Source organism: Conger conger, chromosome 16, assembly GCF_963514075.1.
Source record: "Conger conger chromosome 16, fConCon1.1, whole genome shotgun sequence".
Taxonomy (NCBI): domain Eukaryota; kingdom Metazoa; phylum Chordata; class Actinopteri; order Anguilliformes; family Congridae; genus Conger; species Conger conger.
Genome location: NC_083775.1, coordinates 27,303,935 through 27,327,312, shown reverse-complemented (window position 1 = coordinate 27,327,312; position 23,378 = coordinate 27,303,935). Strand labels below are relative to the sequence as shown.

General features: G+C 40.6%; 1 protein-coding gene across 2 annotated transcripts; it reads left to right on the top strand.

The window, feature by feature from the left end:
* Positions 1 to 600: 600 nt before the first annotated feature.
* Positions 601 to 23,275, top strand: LOC133115030 (monocyte to macrophage differentiation factor 2-like). 2 transcript variants are annotated; one of them, XM_061224738.1, is made up of 8 exons: positions 601 to 761; positions 862 to 956; positions 12,261 to 12,342; positions 13,923 to 14,083; positions 17,636 to 17,710; positions 18,507 to 18,608; positions 19,143 to 19,212; positions 19,577 to 23,275. In XM_061224738.1, exons 1-8 carry the CDS (start codon positions 753 to 755, stop codon positions 19,778 to 19,780), a joined length of 798 nt encoding a protein of 265 aa, XP_061080722.1. In that variant the 5' UTR covers positions 601 to 752; the 3' UTR covers positions 19,781 to 23,275. The 2 variants fall into 2 exon arrangements, with proteins under 2 accessions (XP_061080722.1, XP_061080723.1); XM_061224739.1 differs by having other exon boundaries at positions 601 to 956.
* The last annotated feature ends 103 nt before the right edge of the window (positions 23,276 to 23,378 follow it).

Here is a 23,378-nt window from a genome sequence, read left to right as displayed (position 1 = left end):
ACAACCTCATTAACAACACATTTCTGCCAGCAGAACTGCTGCTTACTGGATGTTTTTTGTTTTTTCGCACCATTCTCTGCAAAACTCTAGAGACTGTTGTGCATGAAAATCCCAGGAGATCAGCAGTTTCTGAGATACTCAATTAGTTACTCAATCAGAACCTCTTGACCAGTCTGCATTCTTTCATGCATTTATTTGCTGCCACATGATTGGCTGATTAATTTCCATTATTCATTTCCATTAACAAGCTGGTGTACATGGCTACCAAAGTGATCACAGAGTGGATATGCATATTTAATGGCGTTCTCTAAATTTAATCTGAAAGTTTTAAGACTGTTGCATTTAAACATCACTTGAAACGATTCCATTCAAAAACAGCCGTTCATATTTCCAAACTTTATTTTATTTTACTTACTCAAAACAAATACTTGTCGTCAATTAAATAACCATCGATTTTAAATCGATGGAAAAAAAACCCTATTAGACGTATTATGCACGAGACACGAGACCTTGTTTTCTGTTCTCAGTTGTCTGCACGTGGTAGATTATCGGTGTTGAAATGTTCAGCCTATATTGCTCACAGTTGTCAGTGTCGTGAGTGATACTGCCTTGGACAAGGCATTTCCTTGTGGCGTTAGGATGGCTGTCGTTTAAAGAACAATGTTCACTATCGTTGGCTCAAACGTTGGGAGCGGATTTAAAACAGCAATGCCCGTTTTGCTTATTCCAGCAGGGTCACGGATCGGGGATTAATGTGGCATGTATGTACATTGGGGACTGTTTTCGCTTTTGTTATTTTCAAGTAGTCTGGGACGCACAAAGTTGAAGAGTATCTCAACACCTCTCTTGCACTTACTGTAGCGGGAACATCCGGAGTTGGGAAGCATTGGGACAAATGTGATAAAATGTCGAAATACCGTCAACAATATGGACTTTAAGAAGACCAAGTATGGAAGGTAATACTTTGTGGTATGCATATTTTCGGAGTAGATTAATTTATCACGAAATATCTACACTAATACTTTCACGTGCTAAATTTAATACTACAATGTAGACCCAATTGTTTGGAATGTGTGAAAATCATATGAGTGAAGCATAAAGCTGAGCGAGTTATGAATGGAAATCACTAGATGTTGGGAGCTGATCTGGTGAGAATGGTGCTTAAACTAGGCTACAGTCTGGACATTGAGAGGAAGAACGAGCTGGGTGGACGTGCTTTCTACTGTAACTAATTAGGTTAGGTTACAGCAGCTCTTATAAATGTGTTTTTATTAGTCCTTTCGTTAATATTACACACCTGAAATGATTACTTCAGAGACTGGTGTAGTTTTAAGAAAATCAAACGAATAAATCGTTTTCCAGCAGCACAATTCCCAACGCTTAATTAATTAAAATGACGATTCCCTTTTATAGAAACATTTACATTTCTGCATGATTCAGCTAAAGCATATTTGAGCTCTAAATGTGACGAGCACATTTTAATTGATAAAAAATATTTGCTTTGCATTAGTTAATACAAAGAGGAATCGAGACTGTCATGGGATTTGTTGGCAAGTACTCGTGAGGTAAACCAAACAACGAGATATCTCTGGGGCAACATTTGTGTGTGCGTTTGTTGTTGGGAGTCTTGTGGAAACTGGAGGCACTAATAACATAATACATTTTCTTTTGCAATATAAAATGTTTTGTTTACAAGTAATGATATAGGCCTAATTTGATTGTCTATATTTATTCACTTGGACAGGGTCATGGAGAGACGTTTTGAGGGGCAGGTGCTCAAAGTGAGAAAAGGGCAGACCAATGTAGAAAAAACACCCAGTTTATTCTGCAGAATAGGCTATAGTAAAATGATTTAATGAAATATGCCTGCTCTTGGTGACAAACGAAGAGATGATCATACATTGATCATTTCTGTAGCACCCTTCCCTCACCCTAAGCAGTACAGTGTACAGGAAGGCTTATAAACCCGTCATAGAATACTTTGGATTTTACAGCTCTGTGCTATTACCATGGATATACAATGGCTTTAGTTTCTGCACACTTTATCGTGTTGTAGATTTAATTTTTAATGGATAAAATTGCCAATTTTGCCCATCAATCTATACTCAATAACCCATAATGACAAAGTGAAAACGTGTTTTTAGAGTTTTTTTGCAAATTTATTAAAAATCAAAAACAGACCCTTTGCTGTAGCACTCCAAAAGGTGCATCATCAAATGTATTAACACTGTGTAGGAATTAGCCACCCCTTTTCTTAAAATTATTCTACAAAATTGGTTTGTTCAGCAACTAGAACACCAAGCAAGCAAGATCTAATTTAAGGCAACAAAGAAACTCAGGAAAGTGTGGGGTTATTAGAATGACATACTAAAAAGACGAAGTTGACAGAAAATGGTCTCCCACTTTGATTATTAGTGAAAGAAGGTGAACTTTGCTTCCTTCAGTCACAAGCATGAGAGGGGGTTATTAAAGGGACAGATACTTGGCAGATAAAATACTTGTTTTGGAGTAAGAGAACACATTCAGTCATTTCATAAACATTGAGTTCTGCCTTAAACACATTAAGAAAAACAGCACATGCTATATAAAATGATTAATTATAAACATTAACATGACATGAGAATCTTTATTTTTAACTTGCCCATATATTCTAGCATATGTACCAGAAATGACAAAGTGTCATAGAACCACATGTATTTTAGATAATTATGTATTTTTCTCAGGATATTTTTAAGGGACACCACATTAGCGTTAACAGTTGGCCACTGAGTAGACTTACAGTTTGCAAAGTAATTAATCAATGTTTGTAATTGATTATTATGAGCAATATTATTCTTGTTCATTCCTCATCAATATACATAGGCATATCATCTTTTTAAAGGAGATAAAGGGAAGCAGTTGCTAGGACAAAATTCCAAAGGTCACAGGAATGGAGTGCTTGATTTTACATAAGGATATCTGCTAACTTGTGAGGCGTGTGCTTAGAACATGGAAATCCCAGTACAAGTTTTCACATGTTGACACCGTGAGCTACTGACAGTGGAATAGGCCTGTTTTTTGGCATGTTGTATTATTTGTAGTTCTTAGGACCACCTTAAACCACCTTAACTTTTTCAAATTGCCCTCTTATTTAGATCATAGTACCTCCCTCTCTAAGACAATTTGGACATAGTTTTGACAAAGTTGTATGCGTTTGGAGGTAGGGCTAGCAGGAGAGCCTCAGTGAGTGCAAGCTGTGATCAGATGATCAGTCTCTGTAGTACAGCGAGGGACATCTGGCTACTGTTGCAGGTGATAAGCTGACAGTAACTGACTAATGTGCGACTTTTCAAAGAGGGAGGTCCATTTCATGAAGAGAAATAGGCATGTACAATGCTGTTTGTTGAGTTGCATCTCTGAACACAAAATGCATCATAACGCTAAGTGGACTGGCTACAGCAGTAGAAGTATAACAAATCAGTGTAATTAATACCCAATAAAGTGCTCACTGAGTGTATATTACTGCTGTATATTACTTGTGGAAAAATGTTCTGGCACCCTATAAAAACTGATAGAATGGTTTAGAATTGTAAATAAACACTAGAAATTAATGTGTTACTGTATGTACAGCCTGTGTTACTGTGCTTGTCCATCACAGTGCAAACTTATTTGGAGTTATTTGAGAATACCTGTCTAAAGTTTGGACTGTTCTTGAAACTGGCTGATTTCACCCTAGATTCACATTTGCAGTCCTTGCATTCAGAGTTGCTTGTCTGTTTTGCCTTGCATCTCACACTAATACATGGACAGTCATGGAGCATGTGCTTCTGGCCACATTAGCCTCTAGTTGAGGTCTCTCCCTCAGACTTCCATGTTGCGTCATGTTAGCTACTGTTCCTCTTCAAACATCAGCAAATTCAGCAGTCTTATCACTGAAATTCTTGCCAAAAGATCAGAGTTCTCTTCTCACCATGGTAGCAAAAAGAAGGAACATCTGGGCCTGCCCAGCATTTTTATATGCAGCCGCTAGCAAGGATGTAAACTGCTTCATCATCTGTGTGGAAAACACTGGCTTTTAATATACCTGTTAAGTTACCTGTCATTTCTTGCTTTAGGCCACAAACCCTCAAATGCCCCTGTCCAGCATTGTAAAGCCAGCATCGGATGCCTCTATATGTACACATAATGTCCTTTGCTACACATGAAAAGTGACTGGTCAAAAAAATATCGAAACAAAAAGAGAAAAAACAAACAAACCAGATGCCCCACATGATAAGACAGAGAGGTCTGGTAGGGTCTAATGACCCTTCGAACATCTCTTGTCCCTTTAGCTGCCTGATAAATTCGAAACCTTATTGTGAGCCTAATTCAAAATTTTTAGCTAAATTGAGCTTCAGTCATCCATCTTGAGGCAAGCTTGTAAGCAAGCTGAGATGCTGGGGAGGGAAAGAGTTGTGATACCTGGAGGTATAGCCATGTAGCGTAGTGGTTAAGGTAAATGTCTGGGACCCGCAAGGTCAGTGGATCCACAATAAAATCCGCACAGCCATTGGGCCCTTGAGCAAGGCCCTTAACCCTGCATTGCTCCAGGAGAGGACTGTGTCTCCTGCTTAGTCTAATCAACTGTACGTTGCTCTGGATAAGAGCGTCTGCCAAATGCCATTAATGTAATGTAATGTAATGTGGATCTCCTCTCCAATTTCTATGTGTACTTATCCCTGCAAAGAAAATGGGGTGGATTCTTATTACCAAGGATTATACTGGGTCGTGAGCTGTACATCTAATGAATGCAGCAATGACTGCAATACATGCTTGTCTAATTAATGAACAAACGGTGTGCAGTTTTAGTAAGAGTTTTGGTAAAATACTGTACCACAGTGTGTCTGCAGATCAGAGCATTGTTAAAAATCTTTGTGTGCCATCTAATTTCCAGCTGAAAGACTCTCAGTGTGCAACAGGACATTCCATTGTTCATTGTTTCCTGTGTAGAGCTCCTCCTAAACTCTGTGCTTTTTCATTATTATTTGTGTTGTTAAGTTTAGCTAATATAATGTCATGACATCAACAGTGTAGGCTAACACAACAGCAGTGGCAATTCACACGCTCTGCCAGTTTTGTTCACTTGGTTAACCTTTTCCTTCTGCATGAAATTCTTTGGTTTTTATTAGCATGTTTAAATAACTCACAGATGGCTAACCCTGCACTTGGACACCTGGACTTTCTTTTTATGTTTCTATTTTTACCCCTTGTGAAAATCATTTTAATTTCAAATGTGGCTGTTTTTGAGATACCACAGATTTAGCTGGACTGTGTGGAAATAGCCCACATACTTCAGACTGACTATATTAACCAATAGCAAATATTTTACAAATATTTAGCACCATTATTATCTGTATTCCATATTGTATTATTATTATTTTGCGAAGTTTGGTTTTATTCAGGGGGGGCGGCACGGATGGTGCAGTGGGTAGCACTGCTGCCTCACAGCAAGGAGGTCCTGGTTTCGAATCCCCGTCGGCCGGGGCCTCTCTGTGCAGAGCTTGCATGTTCTCCCTGTGTCTGCGTGGGTTTCCTCCGGGTACTCCGCTTTCCTCCCACAGTCCAAAGACATGCAGGTTAGGCTGATTGGAGAGTCTAAATTGCCCATAGGTATGAGTGTGTGAGTGAATGGTGTGTGTGCCCTGCGATGGACTGGCGACCTGTCCAGGGTGTATTCCTGTCTTTCGCCCAATGTATGGTGGGATAGGCTCCAGCCCCCCTGCGACCCTGTTTGGGATAAGCGGGTTAAGATAATGGATGGATGGATGGATGGTTTATTCAGCTCTTGTCTCTTGTTGGAAGAATCACGAGAATCAAAGTGACACAATTTTTGTTGTTTTGGATCTGAATTTTAAAGAAAACCATGAATTTATGGTTACATTGCAGACGGTCAGCTTTAATTAGGGTATTTACATCCATACTGGGTGATCCAATATGGCCATTTCATACATCATCTCCCCATTTTAGGGGAGAAATTCTTGGCCAGCTGTGTGTCTTAGCATCATTAATTAAGCACAAGAAAAACTATATTTTCAGCTGTCCAACATCTCTCCAGGATGTGGGCATAGATGTTTTGAAGACTACAAATAAAGAAAACACTACACCAGCATAATATCAGAGGGTTTGTTGCAAGATGCAAACCACTGGTGAACCACAAGAACAGAATGGCCTGGTGCTGAAAAGTACATTTAAAAACGGTTCTGGAACAAACTCTTATGGACAGATGAGACGAGTGATGGAAAGAGGAAGGTGTGGAGAAAGAAAGGAACAGCTCATGATCCAAAGCAGCCCTCTCATCTGTGAAACATGGTGTTATAGCTTGGGCAGGTGTGGCTGCCACTAGAACTGGCTCACTCACTATCTTCATTGATAATGTGAATGCTGACGGCAGCAGCAGGATAAGTTCTGAAGTGTACAAAAACATCTTATCTGCTCAGATCCAACCAAATGCCTCAAAACCCTTCAGCGGGACAATGACTCCAAACACACTGTTAAAGCAAGCAACAAAGTCTTTCAGGGCCAAAAGTGGAAAAGATTAATATTCTTGACTGGCCAATCAATCACCCATCCTGAATCCAATTGAACATGCATTTCACTTGCTGAAGACATTCACTGAATGGATTTGCTTTCGAAAAAGAAATATGATGGCTTTATTATAGATTATAATAGATTATCTAATTACTTTTTCTCCCCTAGAAAGTATAGGGGGTGTCATGTCCCTGTTTAAGACATATGTACATAGGTGAAAATAAAGGATGCACAGAAAACACCCAACTAAAATAGAGGATCTTTAAAAAATAATTTAAAAAGTTCACATGTAATGCAAACCCACTCCGTGGTGGATGTTCTATTCCATAAATGCCACACCCCGCAAAATAAGAAATTTTCACCTGTTTTTAGTGCTAGCCCCAATCAAAATGGGGTGTTTACCCAGAACTGTTAATCTTTCGTCTTAAAGCATCTGTACTTTATAACCTCATATTTGTTTCATTTGAAATTTAATGTGTACAGAGCTAAAACCAGACTTATTGTGTCACTGTCCAATTACCTATGCACTGTATCTACAGTCTATATTCACTGCTCAATACAAAGTAACCACAGCTCACAACTATGGGACAATTTAAAAAATGATGAAGTATACCTTTAATTAATTGAAGTTTTGAATAGAATTCAGTTTCAATTATTTGCCAGTATTAGAAATGACAGGAAACAGCTTACAGAACGGGATTTTGTGTCCGACCCAAGCGTTCGATCCCTTTACGTAAGCCAGGATTTGTGTAAAGAGATGTCCAGATTCCGTGCTGATGTCATATAGGACAAACAGGAATGCTTCCACATTTAGCAGAAAATAATGAGAAAATCCCCCAGCCTCCTGTTGGCATGGCTACGGCGACATCATTGCTCAAGCTCCAGCGCATCAGCCTGCTATAAAAGGCCTTTGAATTCCAGGCTGGATTAGGTCATGGTAGCCAGCTGTTTCCAAGAAGCTGTAAAACACTGCAAAATGCAATAACGTGATATGGATTACAATGATTTACTGGAGTAGCCATATACAAGGGCTTTCACAAGCTCACAGTATATATATGAAATGCTTTTAAATACTTAAAGAAAGATCCTTTGTTTATAGCAAATATCTTATGGCAAAAAATGTTAAACAGGATTCTGCATGCCTCGTGATCTGAACCTCGTGGCTTAAAACATGAAGAATTCCATATGAAATCTGGAAAAGTTTTAAATATGGTCCAAGGCTAGAATATTATCCTCTCAATCCCTGACTAAACAGGAGCCACACAATGAACTCATTGTAATAACAGGTTGGATAATTGTATTATCCGATCTGTTGTAGTGCATAGGTTGTGCTGACCCACAGACTTTAGTCAGTCATATTACAGTAGGTGCTTTGGTTAAGTGTACAATATTTCAACGTTCCCAAGCATGTCAGAAGTTGATTGCACATTCTCAAACTGGTCCCGGAGGACCACTGTGTATGTTGGTTTCCACTCCAACCAGAGCTGTAAATTTTTAACAAGCTGTTAATCTCTTGTAATTAGGTACTCCATGTTTTTTATGGATTATGTACCCTCTTAAAATGCATTATGTCAGAGGCAGCTATGTTTGAAGAATAAATGTTCCATGTTCTCATTGTGCTATATTGCAAACAAAAAGGTTACAGAATTTTTTAACTGATCAAATTACAGAGGTAAATCAATTTGTGAAAATGTGGACACATGGCCACAAATTCTAAGCACTTGGTAGATAATTAAATCAGAGACAAAGCGAAGGACAAGGAGTGTAACCTGCATTGAGATAAAGTTTAAGAAAAACAACACTGTCCTGTCCAGCCCATCCACCTGATAAGAAATATTGGGGACTGGTCAATTGTCCAGTAAGACTTTCTTGGTTCAGGACGTGTGTGTGGCAGTAGTTCTTAAACCCCGGCTGATCAGAAAAGAGTTGGAGTACCATTTCCAATCATAAAGAAAACATTTTAATTAATCAGATAATTCGACACAAGGCACATCAAATTTTCCTAGATTGTTTAAGCAATGTATTGGAAACAGGGCCCTGAACAGTGCTTCTCAAGATAAAGTCAAGAAAATCTGCAATTTCTTGCCTCTTTTAAAGCCAGCATCCACACCTTGATTGGACAAGAGAAAAATACACAACAGCTGCTCTCAATGACTAATTAACAGTCTCCAAGACACTGACCAACAGCTGATCCACATAGCCCTATAATGCCTATAATGAACTAGTGAATGGAATCTTGAACTGAATGAATAAAAGTAAAAAATGAATAAAATAAAATACACACTCGACACACAGGGATGGGAAACTCAAAGTCTTGGAGGGCTGGTGTGTATGCAGGATTTGTACATTAGACTGGAACTGATTGAGACCTGATTGAGCCAGAACATATATCAGCTGCTGTTTATATCATGGATTGTAGCTATCATGACTAGCCTAATTAAATAAATAATAGCAGAAGTTGGTCTGAAATCCAGAAACAGATGCCCATCCCTGCGCATGAGCAGTGGCTCTCAAACTCGATCCTGGGGGGCCACCATATGCTTGTTTTCATTTCAACTACAATCGCAATTGTACAATTTCAGAATTTTAACAAGCTCATATTGTGCTTATCATGGGCGGCCTGTAGCGTAGTGGTTCAGGTAAAAGACTGGGACACACAAGGTCGGTGGTTCTAATCCCGGTGTAGCCACAGTAAGATCCGCACAGCCGTTGGGCCCTTGAGCAAGGCCTGCATTGCTCCAGGGGAGGATTGTCTCCTGCTTAGTCTAATCAACTGTACGTTGCTCTGGATAAGAGCATCTGCCAAATGCCAGTAATGTAATGCTATATTGCAAACAATTACGTAAAATGAGGTCACATATTATTAGCTGATCAAAGACTCCTAATTATGTGTTTAAGTTCTTTCATAATTTTTCCATTCAATGTATTAACAGATTTGGGTCATTATCATTGTCTTGGTATTTGAATATTTAATTATCTACCAAATGGTTAGTTGTCATGGCCAGCTGTCCACCAATTCAGAACCCGTTGATTCACCTCAGTCTTGAATTTCATCAGTTAATTATGTATGTGTATATATATATTTATATTTTTATCTCTCTTTATGTAATTACTTGCATATAATGTGAATATGAGATGTTTATTCTTCATGTATAACAACTTCTGGCATAATGTGGCTTCAGAGGCTCTCATTTAGAGATGTTAACAGCTTGTTCGAAATCTGGGATTGTGATTGTGGTTGGAACTAGGGGTGCACTGATGTGATTTTTCCCCATCCATATCTCGATTACTTAAAAGAATCTCAGTACAAATTCAGACTGAAGAGCTTAAGCTTTTCAGACATGCCTACACAGATAATGAAGCGATATCATGAATGTAAGAGTAATATAATTGCAACACGCTCCCAGTAGTAAGGAATTTTGTATTTTATTCTACATCAAAGGCCATAATATAATTGTCTGTTACAATATGCTTGGTCTCCTTGAATCCCTCAGAAACATTGATCACCCCGGTAACACTGAATGCCTTGCTGGACATACTAACAACTGCCTTACAACAACTAACCTCAAACAACATGGAAGAACGCAGTGGAATGTATTTCACTCTAAACACAGTGAGGATACTGGGTTTCAAAGATATGCTATGAAGTTAAATAGAGGATTGTTAAATGCCATCCCAATGAATCATTGGTGGTTTACAACCACCGCCCCCCCTCACTGTGCCCTTCCCCCGCTCTAGGCCCATCCCTTCCTTTTCCACTTTCTCCCCCCTTACAGACTCTGATGTTTCTCAACTCCTGCTCTGCCACCGCCCTACAACCTGTGCCCTTGACCCTATCCCCTCTTCTCTTCTCCAAACTATCACACCTGACATTCAACTCCTCCCTGTCTTCCGGCTGTTTTCCGGCATCCTCCAAGAGGGCCCACATCACTCCGCTGCTAAAAAAGCCTACTCTGGATCTCTCCATCATCCAGAACTACCACCCGGTATCTCTTCTTCCTTTCCTTTCTAAAACTATAGAACGAGCCGCTTCTACTCAACTTTCTTCTTTCTTTTCTAACAACAACCTGCTAGACCCCCATCAGTCTGGCTTCAGATCGGGCCACTCGACTGAGACTGCGCTCCTCTCCGTCAGTGAGTCACTCCATGCCACACGAGCAGCCTCCCTCTCCTCTGTCCTCATTCTTCTAGATCTCTCTCCTGCCTTCGACACTGTGGATCACTCCATCCTCCTGTCTGCCCTGTCAGCAACGGGCATCTGTGGCAGAGCCCTGGACTGGATTGAGTCCTACCTCTCTGGTCGCTCCTTCCAGGTTGCCTGGGCTGGTTCGGTATCAACACCTCGGCCCCTCACAGGAGTTCCCCAGGGCTCAGTCCTTGGCCCGCTTCTTTTTTCTCTTTACACTCGCTCCCTTGGCCCTGTGACACATGGGCTATCCTACCACTGCTACGCGGACGATACCCAACTCTTCGTCTCGTTCCCGCCGTCTGATACGCAGGTTTCAGCCCGTATCTCTGCTTGCCTGAGGGACATCCAGAGCTGGATGGACAAACACCATCTAAAGCTCAACCCAGGCAAGACTGAAATGATATTCATCCCTGCTAATACCTCTCCCCATCTGGATCTCTCCATTTCCCTCGGGGATACCACGCCGTCACCCAGTGCAAGGAACCTCGGCATGGTGATGGACAGCAGACTGTCCCTTTCCAAGAACATTGCGGCGGTGACCCGGTCTTGCAGGTTCTTCCTATACAACATACGGAGAATCCGCCCCTTTCTCACCCCCTACTCGACCCAGCTCCTGATCCAAGCGATGGTTCTGTCCCGCCTGGACTACTGCAATTCCCTCTTGGCTGGCCTCCCAGCGTCCGCCATCAGACCCCTCCAACTCATCCAGAATGCAGCAGCTCGTCTGGTCTTCAACCTTCCCAAATACTCACACGTCACCCCCCTGCTTACTTCCCTCCACTGGCTGCCTGTCATGGCTCGCATCAAATTCAAAACATTGGTGCTAGCCTTCCAAGCAGTTAAGGGGTCTTCCCCAGCTTATCTACAAAAAATCATCAGACCCTACACCCCTGCCAGACCTCTTCATTCAGCCTCCACAGGCCGCTTGGCACCTCCCCCTCTCCGAACCTCCACCACACTCACGCTCACGACTACTGTCTGTTCTGGCTCCACGGTGGTGGAACGAACTCCCCGTTGAGGTCAGAACTGTAGAATCTCTCCCCACCTTCAAGCGCAAGCTGAAGACACACCTCTTCAAGCAGCACCTCTCCCCATCCCTCCCTACCTCCCTGTGAACCTTAATTGTTGTCTCTGTGACTTGCTTTGTGTATTGGTATTTTTAGTTGGCTAGGTAAGCAGTGTTTGGATAGTTAACTTTGGTCACTTTTGCTCTGTTTGTTTGTTTCTTTGTTCAAAAAAAATAAATAAATAAAAATAAATAAAATTGGCCCTCGTCCTTATCTTTGTTGTACAGGTAGCAGTTGAAATTGTACTTCCCTCTAGGGTCTTTCAGCGAACTTATCCCTGGTTATGGGTATACACTTTGTTGTACGTCGCTCTGGATAAGAGGGTCTGCCAAATGCCAATAATGTAATGTAATCATTACTCTGTTCCCCAGAGAAATAAATATTTCTCATGTCTTATTTATATCTTATACGCAACTGTAAAAACATCACAAGTGAAGAGTGTGTTTTTTCCCCTTTAGGTTCATGAATGACAGAGTGTCGTCAGATAAGCGGTACCGGCCCACGGAGTATGAGCATGCCGCTAACTGTGCCACGCACGCGGTGAGTGTTGGCCCTCATTTTCTCACTCCGTTTCGAATCGCACCAGCCCTCCAGCTCCCAATCTGCTGAGCCACCCTGGGCCGGCAGGGAACAAATTGTACAGCGACACCACATCGCAACAGAAACACGGAGACGGTGAAACAAATGGCTTAGCATTTTCCCAGCTTCAACACAAAATTGGGGAGTTGGGGGTGTATGAAAAGGTTTCAGGCTTTTCCTGGCTTTTGGCTGAGCTGATGTCTTTCCAAGATTTCCCATCTTCTCAGTGTTGTATGATTACTTTTCTTGATAGTAGCAAGTGCTACTAACCAAAAGATTTAGTTGCACAATAATGCTATTTAATATAGTACATGCATATTTATTTTAGCACAATATTATTTCTTTGTATCAAATGCCGTCTCACTGTACAGGTCTGCCTCATGCTTACTGATATCCAAAACTAAATTAGGCTGCCTATGGAAGGAGACCACCCTTGAGATTTTTCCACATATATCATGAAATAATGCTTCACTGGTTTTGGAGTTTTTTTTAATATTATTTTGGGTTTTATGTGTGAGGTCCAGACTGGTTTCTGTGCCATGAAGGATATTTTAGATATTTCCAGAAGATATTATGACCAACCGGCATTAAAATGGATGGCATGGAGGCATTTGTTACATTAGGATACTTCTGAAAGTTAACAGCTGTCAACCATTTTAGGATTGTGCTTGTGTGTGGCGGGGTATGCTGGCTCTGATAACACCCAGCCCAGCCTAATCTGCCATATTACTGAAGCACATCTGGCATGCCCAGTTTAACAGCAGGGTGGATGTGTTAAACACCTACAGGCATTGCATTAATGATGTAAACATAGGAGCATTGCGGAGATCTGTCACACGAAAGCAAGGAGAGCGCAGTAAAAAAGGCTCTCGCCACACAATGTCACACGACACTCTTCACTCAAGGAATAAGTGAGCTGTCCATCAGAAACATTCAATATCAACATCACTGCATGTTGAGTTAAATATACACAGGAGATATGGAATATGTGTTGTGGTACATTTGGTGTTTGTACATTGCTCAGTTGCTACAGTTGCTATTGGCAGGGTCAGTTGCTATTGGCAGACGGAGACAGAGAGATCGGCGATGGTCTGAGCACTGTGATTGTGCGACCGGTAACGTTTGATCAGATGGAAAGCGTGACAGATGGAGAGAATCTGACACTGAGCTTCGACTCTAATCTGGACCACAGGCTGCCACAGGGCCCATCCCTCTCTTTCCCTGTCCCCCCAGCCCCCCACACACACACAGACTATTGATTCCTCTTGGGCGGAGGCAATGATCAGAGAGCGCCCTTCTCATTAATTTTTATCTCTCACATCAATAATTAGCCTGGGTAATACAAACATGGCCCCTAGGGTAAACAGTTCAACATTTCTGGCATCCTTCAGCACTGACACAGCTATGTATTTCTATGTAGTCTTTCTTATTTGAACAACACAAAGCCTTTCCACAGTAAATTTCACTCTGATCATAGCCTCCAATCAATTTGAGTTTACGGGTAAGACCTCGCTTAAAATCTTTTCTGTGTCTCTGGCCAGCTGTGGATAATTCCCAGCATCCTTGGTGGTTCCTTCTTGTACTTCCTTTCCGAAGACCAATGGGAGACCGTCACCGCGTGGATCTACGGCTTTGGTTTGTCTGGACTTTTCACCATGTCCACAGTATTCCATACCGTCTCGTGGAAAATAAGCCACCTCAGGTACGTATTCTAAAAATTGCTGGGAATTCAACATGAAAAGAAATAGCAGGAAATGTTCTCAGTTTAGACAGTTTACTTAACGAGTAAGGTTCGCACACACTAATGCTCTCATTAGCATGTGGGACAGTGTCCGGAATTTAAAATATATATATATATATATATATATATATATCTTTTTTCTGACACAGTCCCACACAATCCATCTGGATACTTTCACCAGAGAGCTGCATTCAGTTGCAAAGTAGTTGCTGTACATAGTTACAAAGTGTCATAATTATACATCAACACTCGTACAACCAAGGGCAGTGCACTGATTATCCCCAATTTCCCACAGCTGTTATTTAACTTCCATATCAAAGCCTGCCTTATAGTTAGTATTTATTTGGATTCACCAAGTACACAGCACTTTTGTAATGTGTACCCTCACTGATGGACTATCTCTTTTGGTTAGCCCAATAGCGCCGTGGTTCTCTTCAAAACACCCCAAACGTCCTTTGAAACACTGTAGATTTCATTGTAGCTGTGTGATTGTGATGTGTGTCTGGATAGTAAGACCGACCCAGGTACTTGTTTGGGGTGAGGCTGAACATTTTTTACTGATGAGGATTCTCAGAAATGACAACCCACGCATAAACACAACCCCCTCCCCTGCACGCCATTTTCAGACGAGCACAGTCAGTTTCAGTGAATCACCCTGGCCTCAGGCCACAGACAGAATGCCTGCTTATTGGGACTGCACTCACCTCCCTATAATACAGTTAGAGCCCACATTTCAAATAGGTTAATGGTACAATAGGTAAGATTGTGTTCACACATTGTTACAAGACCATTGTAAATCCCTTCCTATCATTGAAAAAGGCTCACTGACACTCACCCTCTGCCTGTGTTAAAAGTTCTTAAATTCGGGTTTCAAAATATACAGTTGAGGGCCCAACACTGTACCAAAACAGTGCATAACTGTACCATAATTCAAGCTCTTTGGTTGAAAATTGGTTCTAATTGCCACGGTGTTTCAACGTCAGCGAGTTTACAGAGAAGGGGGAGGGATAAAGTGTTGTGATTTGAAGGTGTTTGTTGCTGCTATCCCTCTTTTGACTGTCAGAGGTCCGAAATTACCGATTGTACCTTTAAAGTTGCTCCATATCAGGTGTAGGTGGCGTGTAAATGTCTGCCATGGAAGCGCTGAATAAACATGCCAGTTGAAGGCTAGAAATTAGGATGGGGTTGTTCTCCTAACATTTACAGAAACGGGTTGAGTGGAGTCACTCGCAGGATACACTGAGCCATTATTAAGAAGGCGTAACTCTGTAAATGCCACTTGTGTTTGTGAAAGCATGTCGGTGCATGTTAATGTGACGTTGTTTCATACAACGCCACACGACTATCTCAGTTCCACGCAAAACAAAAAGATTCATGGAAAGGATTTGTAATTTCCTGTTTATTCAGCTTCAGTCTAAATAGATCACGACCCTTTCTCCAGATGAATAGAATTTGTTGGCCCTAAAGAGCTCATTCTGGGAGGTTTAAACTAATATCATACAGTATGTACTAATCAATGTTGGTACTGCTCCTAAAATGGCAGTTTGTGAACCAGTAGGCTATAGTATTTATAGTTTTTAATTCACACCAAACCACATTGTCTTCAACTTTAAATCATGGAATTAAGCTATGTTTAATCCATCAAGCACATGCTGTCATGTAAGAAAAAACTAAAATGCATTTAAATTAAACTGTTCAATCTTGCCACAATGCGCTCTGTCCTTAATTAAAAATGGGTATTATGTTTTCAGGAGCCAGACCTTTAATACCTCTTTGCAAACCTGGATTAAATTGAAAAATGTTGAGCAAGAAGGCAATAGGTAAAACCTGCTTACCTATCTCAGAATTGAGGACAAAGTGCATTGTGATACACTAAGCAGACGCCTGAACCTGAGCCTGTCATTATCTAGATGAGTTGGAAGTCTGAGCAGCCTGTCAGTTGAATATACTCACATTTCATTTTATAGTGCAGTCAACATATTTATAGTGCATTGTACTATAAATGTATGAACTGTGAAATGTATGAAATGAATATCATTCTCGTTATACGTTGAAAAATCTAATATACACAGGCAGGAAAATACAGATGTGTCTGTTTGGAAACTAGGTTTGGAGCATGGTAGGTTTTTGGTAATAGAGTAAATCTCCCCGTCTTTACTATTGGTGAGATAACATCTGTTTCAACATCATCAGATTTGTGGTATAATAAGTAGGTAACAGTCAACTGACCCTCCCAGAGTTGAAACTTCCAGTCAGAGTGCTCACAGTATAAACAAACACAGGCTTCCTCTCAATAGTTACTCTTTTTTTAAAAGGGAAAGGGAAGGGCCTTTTCTGTAAAATGAGCCTCAGACTTACTGAGCTGAAATGTCTGAATGGATCCTGAAAGTAATGAGAGTTCACTGGAAAAAAGAAAAGCGTACTTAAAAAGATGCATCAGAGAGTATGTTTTGCTGTTGTCACCCAGTGACCTTTAAACAGCTGCTGCATAAATTCTTGGAATATGCAACAAAAACATTTTCCCAGGAATTTAACTGGATATAGACCTGCCAGACAGGAACCGTTTAACACTCTCCAGAACATTCAAGTCCATTCTGCCCGAGCAAGTTCCATTAGGTGATGGTATCCTTAGCTTATCTGGGCTTGTTATTTCATGTTCCATTCCTGCATGCCAGCGTTCTGTGTGATGTTAGTTCTGTCTGCACATTGAAGTTCTTTGCAGAGACACGTTTGTAACCTTCAGGTGACATATGAGTGGGAAAATAAAGTAGATCAGAATTTACATGAATACTAACATGAGCACTGAGCTGATCATTGAAACCTCCATACAGTGGCAACAAGTAACCAGAAAAATCTACCAACCCGTAAACAAGAACAGTTGAAACAAACCTTAAAGGTGTTTGCTTAGCAAATATTATTAAGGTAAATATAAGTGCTTAATTGCATAGCATACTATAGCAGTGGTTGTGTTAGCACAGGACTCTTTCTTATGCAAAGAGGCGAAACTCAGGGGGAAAAATACACTATGTTCTTTTTGTCCATATATTCTTTTTTTTAAGATCAAAGAGTCATGACCCAGACATGAACCACAACAAAATAATTGGCAGTAAAATAATGTCTGACATTTGTGTTGTTTATTGATGATAATATTTACACAGCCATTGGTAGCATGCACAATGGGCTAGCGCGACCTAAATATTATACAAGGGAAATTTAGGCCTTCTGCAGAAATTTAAATATAGTATCTCCCACAGAAACTCCTGCCTTGGGAATTGAACATGGGGCATGAACCTTCCTCTAAAATAATATTTATCTTTAGCGTCTGGTGAATGTTTTCTGTCAGTTGTTTTATGAAAAGAATGAAACTATGTGAACTGTTCACTGTCAGTAGCGTCTAACTGGTTCGGGGTTTATATGGTTTGAAACGACACATGAACAGGACGGCAGACTGCTGAAGAAGCCATTCTGTGAAGCTCGAGTCTTGGCCACAAATTGTATTTCTTGTCCTGACAGGACAGTTGAGCAGCGCGTCCACATGTGTGACAGAATAGCCATCTACTTCTTCATCGCGGCCTCCTACGCCCCCTGGTGAGTGCAGGCTGCATGTGCATGCCTCCAAATACTGAGGACTGTCCATTCGGCTCTCATTCATTCTCCTCATGTTGCTCAACTTCATGACAGCTTTATTTTGCCAGATGTTTGTCTTTCCTAATTGTATCCATGAACAGAGAACAGTTCATTGGTTATATCCCTTCCTGAAATGGAAAGTACTGCACCTTTTTCTTTGCAAAATATCCTTTTTTAAATGTAGCAATACATATATTTCACAGCTGTATATGAATTACATTATATTGCATTAGAGTCATTTGGCTGACGCTCTTATCCAGAGCATCAAAGAAAAAAGTTCAAAGTGCAAAGGGAAGTATGGTTCCAAGTGCTAAAGTGAACCCTTGTAAAATAATCAGATAAACCAAGTAGCAATACCATAGCAAAATCTTGATAATAGTGTATTTCAAATTTTCTTTTATATTATTTGTTTGAAAGGGGTTATTGTTGCTGCCGCAAGGGCACAGCTAGGGGGTGTAACGGAACTCCACTACGTGCCGTGGCTGACCACCCCGCTAGCTGTGCCAATATTCACGATATACCACTGGTTCTCGTTCCATAACGCATAAATATACCATTCAGAATTCCCCTCTAGCTTTCCCCAAAATGGTGGCAAACTGGAAAACACTACTGTAGACTCTCAGCTCAGCTCATGCACAAATTTTAAATGTAAAACCACGCCGGATATTCAGAACACCCTTGTAATTCGGTTTTCCTCACACAGTATTGTTTGCAGTTATGGTGTGACCCCATCTCTGGCCTCCCTTTGTTTATCCAGGCTCAACCTGAGAGAGCTGGGTCCATGGGCCTGGCACATGCGCTGGGTGGTGTGGATCATGGCGTGCGTGGGCACAGTATACGTCGTCTTCTTTCACGAGAGGTAAGCGCCAACCATTCCTGATTCACTATGGTCGGGTGTCCATCCATGTTGTGGACTGGACAGATAGCAGAGCGATTCCCTGCTCAAAAAAACTGCTCAAGCTAGATTTTGAAACAGCTGGTAGCTGGTTGACCTGTTCAGACCAGCTCCCAACTTGACATGGTTTGACCAGCTCAACCTGTGTTTTGTAACAGCTGGTAGCTGCTTAACCAGTAAACGGCACTATACAGATAACTCAGATCATAGTTAATAATACTTTATTATTATAAACACTTAGTGAGTACTTTATTAGTATTTATTAGACGTATTGGTCTTCTGCTGCTGTAGCCTATCCACTTAAGAGGTTTGGCACGTTGTGTGCTGCCACATGATTGGCTGATTAAATATTTGCATTAACAAGCTGGTGTACAGGTATACCTAATAAAGTGCTCAGTTAGTGTATATGCAGATGAATAGACACAAAGCAAAACACTGTCAATGTGTGAAACGGTAGCCTGGGTTTCTTCTGAATTTGATTTCTTTGTTGACCCTCAGGTTTAAGATCGTAGAGTTTATATTCTACACAACAATGGCAGCCGTTCCTGCATTAGTTGTTCTTTCAATGGTAAGATTCCCATCATTATGGCACATCGTAAGGTTGTTAGTCTGGGAGTCTACTCCAACTGCTGAAGAGCTAAAGACCCAGAACTTTAGTTAGCCTGACAAAGGACTCTAGTTGTTCAGCTACTGTATATCAGAAGCGATAGTTACCAGCCTGGGAGTCCATGTCTTGAGTACTGTAGGTCAGCAATGGTTAATACCATTCTTAGCAAACACCAGCATCTGTCTGACGTTTGATTTCCTTACTTCAATTGAGCTATCCTGGCAATAAATCCAGCTCCATGATAACACTGTAAATGTAAATGGGTTACTAATAAGAATGCACGGTTTTAAAGATCCTAAATGGAAGTGTCGGTTTTTCATTCCAGCACGACAGAGATGGCCTGTTTGAGCTGGCTATAGGTGGAGCGTTTTACAGCCTTGGAGCAGTTTTCTTTAAAAGTGACGGTCTCATCCCCTTCGCTCATGCCATCTGGCATCTCTTCGTCGCCCTGGGCGCTGGCACCCACTACTACGCCATCTGGAGGTACCTGTACATGCCAGGGGCCAGCCAGGTGAAGACCTCCAGGTGACACGGTCAAGTCATGACCTTTCCCCAGGCAGAGCCAAAGAGCTGGGCAGGACCTTCTGCATCTCCAGAGAGTTTAATGTGGAGCTTGGTTCCAGTTCACATTTGATCACCAGAAGCCTTTACAAATTCTTCATGATCAACGGAGTTTGTGAGGAAACGTTGGTCTTCCTTTTCATTATAGAAAAGGACCATTTCATAATTTGGTCCAATTGATCCCTTCCTTCTGCACAGTGTTTAAAAGTAACACCAACTTGTTCATTACTGTTGCCAAATAATGGGAACTCTATGACAACAAATCCTCTAAGTGATTTGTCTCTACATGCCACATTCATAATAATCAATGTGGAAAAAGTGTTGAACAGTGCCTGGCTGGCAGAAAATCGGACTGGTTCATTTGATTGAAGATATTGTCTCTGCTTGAAGGCATCTTCAGAGAAATATGTTTTATTCTCATCTTTAAAAACAAGTTCTTCATTTCTTAGCAAGCTTTCCAAAATTGGTGGTTGTAGAAATTAATTTGGTAAGAAATAAGAAGCAATATATTTTTAGGATCAGAGATGAGTTGTAAGTATCAGTTGACCATGAACAGATTCTTAAACAGCTTGGCTGTGATTACATTTCCTCATCACCCTTTCCATGAGGGTATACATTTGGCGGTGTGTGTGTATGTACACATAATAATAGGGTTTAACCTCTTGAGGTCCAGACTGAATCAAAATGTCCGTAATTCTTGGTGTTCCAGTTCTGGAAGGATGATTCCTCCAGCTTCTGTGCTATGCTGTACAATGAGTGTCAATAGCCAAGCACACATTTGGCCACATTTCAAGGAGTAGGTTTTAAATTGAACCCACTCTGATGCACAATTTTCCATTCCTCTTGTGAACATTCTAATAACAATGAACCATTTAAAATATGGAATCATACCGTTTATATAGAAGATGTGTTAAGGCAATTAAATTAAATTAAATTTAATTCCTGTTTCAGCTGCTCTTGACTTAAACCAGAATTGTCACCACGCCAATATTGTGTGGTTCCGTTTCCTGTGTACAGAAACAACAGGAAACAATTACACCAAAACAATTTCTCAGAAATCATTTGAACAGTGTGACAATACCAAAAGTGTGTCCTTTACTGCTTATCAGAGTAAGGCCAGATTCACAGTAGCTGTTACCATTCAAAGAAATACGCAGCGTTTGAAGAAACTGAAATGATAGTTACTGTTTAATGCAAACAGACATTAAAATGAGTTAAATCAAGTGACAACTGTATATTAAGCTCCACAGGAGTCTTGAGCACTGTGAAAGGTTTCATTCTGCACAATTGTGAGCATATAACCAGTGTTGTTTTATTCTACAAATGAGTCCATTTCTAAGAAATTCGAAACTCTCTGGGTCATGTTTTTTCAGTATCAGTAATTCTCAATTCCTGCTCTTACCATTTAAAATGACAATAACACTGCTGGCTCTAAGCATTTAAAATATGACAATAACACTTCTAGCTTTCATTTTTCCTCTAATCAGACCAATTTAGACCTGTGACACCAGGGGAGATATATTAATCATAAAACTGCTCATCAGAAGAGGGTCAGCAGCACGACAGGCCTTGTGGGCCAGGTTTCCCCTTTTCTGGACTTTTTAACTTTCATGTTCAATTTCTCGTGGAGAAGAGGCCAAGACCACAGCACAAAAAAAGAAGACAAATCAACTATGCCATTTTAACATGGTATTATCCAAGTTCAATGTCTTTTTTTAATCTACATTCTGCATTTCATTGCCAATGCACACAACAGGATAATATCACTTTTCAAAGATCGGTGGAGGCCAGATACACTGGAGTAGTTCTAGAGCTCAAGAGCTTCGTAAAGCTATGCAATTCTTGGGCACTCAATGTCCCTGTTCTGTTTACATGCCTATGAGCTGAAAGGACTCTGGCTTTACTCAGGACAAACTTCCCCTGCTTCATCGTAATATGAAAAGAATCTCATTATGTCCCACAGCGATGTTGTGTCGACTGCATTGTCAATCAATTTCCCAATGCGTTTATAGTTCTATTAAATATTTGATTGCTACAGACCATCATGCTGAACCGGGGTTGCTGAGTAACAACGGAAACCAGCAGATGCTGTGTTAAAATCAACATACCACTAATGGGAGTTTTATTGTCTAAGTACAAAGCTTAATTTGAAACTCTCTTCCCTCCTATTTAGGGGGAAACCAGACATTTCAGGGTCAGACCACTTTTGCTAGGCTTTTTGTGAGCTAGTACAAGAACAGTAGTTTCTGTTCTAGGAACTTTCTCTCACTTTAGAAATCTGTATTTCCAGTTATATGTGTATTGCCGAGAGAAGCAAGCATTACACATGCACAGACAGCTTAAAAAAAAACCTTTATCTTTTTGTTTCCTTGAATATGACAGGATCAATATATAGATTCAAGTCTAGATTAACAGTTTTGCTGAAACGTTAACCCCAAACCTTGACTTAATTCTCACCTGCGACTAATTAATGATTAGTCTAATTGCATCATGTGATAAATGCTCCTATCACCGGTTACATTTTGTTGCCCACAGCTGAATTTGCTTTGATGTTCTAGTGCAGAGGTGCCCAATCATGTGAGGAGGGTCAAGAGTCACTACAGCAGCTGATTTCACTAGTCCCCTCCTCTCTGGCTGGAATGAAAATCTGCATACTCTTGGCTCTTTATGGCACATGATTGGGCACCCCTGGACTAGTGGACCGTCACAAGTATTAGTTTGGGTGTAGAAAACAATTAAGTGCTCATTAGCTTCTATTGGAAATTCCTCCAACCTCAAATGTGAATAGATGATGAGGTAAGACAATTGCTGTGAGTGAGTGAGTGAGTGAGAGAGAGTGAGAGAGAGCGAGTGTGTGTGTGTGTGTGTGTGTGAATGAGAAGCATTAATTGTACAGCGCTTTGGATAAAGGTGCTATATAAATGCAGACATTTACCATTTACCATTTGAATACTCTATGAGCTATGGGCAGGGATACTCAAATCTGGCCATTGAGCACCATAGTACAATGCCATGGTCTCCCCCACTAATCAGGATGGCATTCAGTATGGCACGATGCAGGTTAAACCTCTGGGCATTAATCAATCCTTTAACCTTCAGGTACAAAACAAAACCAGCAGTCTTAGTATCAAGGGCCAGATTGACATTCGTCATTTGTTCTGTGGTAACTGTTTTTGATTTGAAAGAATAATACATTTACTGCATATCTGCTGTCATCTTCTACTGTATGTGTGTGAGAGTATTTCAAATTCAAACCAATATTATAGTGATGGCTATATTTGCACTGTTTGTATAATCACTTTCAGTCTTTTGAAACAGTGATGTGCTCTATCACTTTTCACCTTTCAATTTGTTACATGTTCCTTTTTGTCAATTAAAAGTAATACTGACATCCATTCATTTCTGCTTACTTCAATCGTCAGAATTATTTTAATTGTTCACATAATAAATAAGAAATGTCAAATTTATGTGTGAGAATAATTTAATCTTGTTAGTACTGTACATAGCAAAGAGCTTACTTGCCCCAACATGAACACAAAATGTATGTGGTGACAAGCTACAAAACC